The sequence below is a fragment of the Otolemur garnettii genome, unplaced genomic scaffold (genome assembly GCF_000181295.1).
Source record: "Otolemur garnettii isolate 467f Iridium unplaced genomic scaffold, OtoGar3 scaffold00094, whole genome shotgun sequence".
NCBI lineage: Eukaryota > Metazoa > Chordata > Mammalia > Primates > Galagidae > Otolemur > Otolemur garnettii.
The window spans coordinates 7,195,945-7,199,652 of NW_003852489.1; the positions used below are offsets into that span (position 1 = coordinate 7,195,945).

Below are 3,708 nucleotides of genomic sequence, written 5' to 3' on the forward strand. Positions count from 1 at the left end.
CTCCAGCTGGTCTCCAACTCCTGAACTCAAGCAATTCACCTGCCTCAGCCTCCTAAGTGCTAGGATTACAGGCAGAGCCAGTGCACCTGGCCAACACATCTTTTTTAAAAAAGACTTTTATAAAGGCCTTAAGCAATCCTCCCACCTTGGCCTCCCAAAGTGCTGGGATTACAGGTGTGAGCAACCATTTCCAGCAAGTATCTCCTTTTAAAACAAACTCACAATATGAAATACAGAGTATCATAAAGTAAGAAATTCATTATATTAATACACACATATATACATACACTTATGGACTAATCCTAAGAGAGTTTTACTATATAATATAAATACCCAGATTAGACTAAGCTTCTTTAGGGCAGGAATTGTGGTTTTTGCTTCTGTATTTCTTGTGCCTATCCTAATATCTGACATATAGTAAATGCTACATAAATATCTGCTGAACAAATAAATGAACAACGTGTATGGATTCTTAGATACGAGGAAAATATTTTCATTCCAGGAAAACATGGAAATAGTCAAGTCATAACTGTATGTAAAAGAAACATCTGCCAAGTACAGCTATGTAGGAAAGCAAAGTATTACAGAGAGATAATACTGCGCAGAACTGCTAATGTGTGTATCTCGGGTCTGGTCACCATCTTAAAACTTTCTACTCCCAAATCTTGATTTTGACTATTGAGAGAGAATTTCTGCCTAGGGGAATGAATCACCAAGTTGATAAATTCAGGTTATAACCCGCATACTATAATATACTCATCAACAAACCTTTATTAATTACACAGCACAGGCTATACACTGCAAATATAAGCAGGGAAGATAATCTTTAGATACTTACAGCCTAGTAAGGGAAACAGTCAGGTAATCCAGAAACTGTAATGAGGACACTGATAGTCACAGGCCCTGTGGCAGTAAAGGAGGAAGAGCCCGTAATCATCTCAGAGCAACCATCAGATTGCTAGAGAGGAGTTAGGAGAAACTGCCTATGTCTGGCTGACTTTTTAGGAATTCTCTCTACAGAGACAACAGAAAAGGGTACAACAGAAAAGGGTACTACAGACTGAAGAAAACAAAAAGCATAAAGGTCGTGAGCTTGCTAAAGTGTGGTCAGTTTGGCATGGCTGGAGAAGCAGCTGTGGGGAAACGGCAGGAGCTGAGAGGAGAGACAGAGCAACATTACACAGGCTTTTTCCACAAAAGCAGAGCTGACGGAGTTCATGGTGGCAAAGGAAGGAGAGCAGAGGCCAACATTGAAAACATGTTTGTAATCTGGTGACTGGATATGGTGACACCTTTCACCAAGGAAGGCAATGATCATTTAACCAATTTTTATTTGGCTTGAGGCAGGAAAACAACAAACTCAATTTTATGTAGTGAACTGGAGATGTTTTGGGTCATCTAGATAAAGGTACTCAGATAAAGCAGTAGTACATATAACTTTGCTCAGAGGAAGAGATCTGGAATAGAACCATGATTATGTGTCTGTAAGGTTAACAGTGTATGGTTGGCGCAGTGGTCTTGGGAATTCCAGTACTCTATAGTGGTATGGCTCATATATTTCTTACGTGTGTTATTCACGTGTGTTTGACATTTCTTAAAATCAGAATAATCTCTTTTCCTAGTGTGTAATTCTCTATGATGTCTATTCCTTGGTTCTTGTTACAATGTGTATGCAGGAAGAGTTGAGTAAGTGGTCATCAGGTGGTTAAAATGGAAGACGAAGGCAACTGCATTAACGTGAACATGAGGAATGGAGTTCGTATTCTGACAAAAACAAATTCCAAAATATACCAAAGGAATTCATCTTGCTTACTCTGGAGTCTGGTGTGTTCTTCTCTGTGGAAGAAATATCTGAATATGTAAAAAAAAAAAACAAAACACCGAGATGAAAAGGTGTTGACAACATACTGACTGAATCAGTTACTATAAGTGGGTGCATAAAACATTAGAGAGATTTTTTTTTTTTTTTTAAATTTTTTAGAGATAGAGTCTCACTTTACTGCCTTTGGTAGAGTGCCATGGCGTCACAGCTCACAACAACCTCCAACTCCTGGGTTTAGGTGATTCTCTTGGCTCAGGCTCCCGAGTAGCTGGGACTACAGGCGCCCACCACAATGCCCGGCTATTTTTTTGTTGCAGTTTGGCCGGGGCCAGGTTTGAACCCACCACCCTCAGTATATGGGGCCGGCGCTCTACTCACTGAGCCACAGGCGCCGCCCACCATTAGAGAGATGTTTATGCAAGTGTCTGTGCAAACAAACTGAAAACTGAAGGGTTACAAGCCAGTAATGTGAAACATACGTGACATAAATCAATAATCATATTTAGAGCTCTAAATCATGACATTTATGGAAGATCAACAGGATATTATATTATAAAAATATAAAATTATGTTCTCTGCCGAGGAGGCTTTTCAACAGCTGAAGACTTGGATCTAACAGGAGAACCTGAAGTCACCACTGCACAGATGCACTCAGCTATAATAAATCAGGTTTAGTAGATGCAGAAACAAAAATATTGGCAAGCAGGTTGTGTATTAGGAGGAAATAGTAGAAGCTGAAGTTTAAAGTGCACAAAGGGGAGGGAGGTTTGAGAAGAAAAAAGATAAAGAGTGAATAATCAAAGAAAACTATTACAGTAAGGAATCAATTTTTATATTTCTTTCACTTGTCCTTAGCCTTCTTATTGTGGAAACCTCTTTCTTAATGATCAAATACAATGTTAAATATATTCAATTCTTTTCTACCTGTTTCCATGCTGGGAATGATTTGTTTTTGAAGAAGTCGGCAACTCTTGGAAATCGCTGAATGAGTCATCAAGGGATCCTGACTTAGAAGCATCTTGAAAATCCTGGAAGTCATCTTCTTCTGGCTTTACCACCTAGGTTTATCAAATGTATTTATAGTAAAAGCATCAAACTGATAAAATAAGTAAACAACAAATCTTCAACTGTCAATTCAAAGACTGCCTTTAAATTTCTCAATTTGTACCTGAGTACAAATATCTAATTTTAGAAGAACACACTTAGATATAACATCAACTCAACTGCTTAAGGTAGGATTCCTCTTTTGTTATTATTATTTATTTGTTTTTTTCTTAGGATATAAAAATACGTTGATTTTATATTAGAGAGAGGGAAGAGGTCATGAGAAAGACAGAGAAGAGACCTCTTTTGTATTTTTAAATACCCTCTGGTTCTGGTTCAAATAGCATAAGACCAGTTTATTTTTCAAGCTGTCTCCCTGGGTAGAGTGCTGTGGCATCATAGCTCATAGCAACTTCCAACTCCTGGGCTCAAGCGATTTTTCTGCCTCACCTCGCCTCCCAACTACAGGCGCCCGCCACAACACCCGGCTATTCTTCGGTTGCAGCTGTCAATGTTGTTTGGCGGGCCCGGGCTGGATTCAAACCCACCAGCTCAGGTGTAAGCGGCTGGCGCCTTAGCTGCTTGAGCCCCAGGCACCGAGCCACAAGACCAGTTTAAAGAGCTAATCCAAAAACAGCTGAATGATGTGCATTAGGTTACTGAGAGCGTGGCATCTTTAAAAAACATTTTATGCATGTCTGTAAATTACAAAGGTGACAGAAGCTCATTACAGTCAATCACCTACATGTACAAAGTGAACAGTGAACACTGACTCCTTACCCTACACTCCAGAAGTTGAGTATTGTTACCAATTCGTTTGTCTTTTTTTTTTTTTTTTTTTT

General features: G+C 39.1%; 1 protein-coding gene across 1 annotated transcript in view; it reads right to left on the minus strand.

Moving 5' to 3' along the window:
* The window catches only part of SYNRG (synergin gamma), a 97,058-nt gene that overhangs the window by 57,837 nt on the left and 35,513 nt on the right, over positions 1-3,708 (minus strand). The window contains exon 12 of the mRNA XM_023516604.1: positions 2,747-2,880. Within this exon, the coding sequence (XP_023372372.1) occupies positions 2,747-2,880 (134 nt within the window). The remainder of the gene's footprint in view (positions 1-2,746; positions 2,881-3,708) is intronic.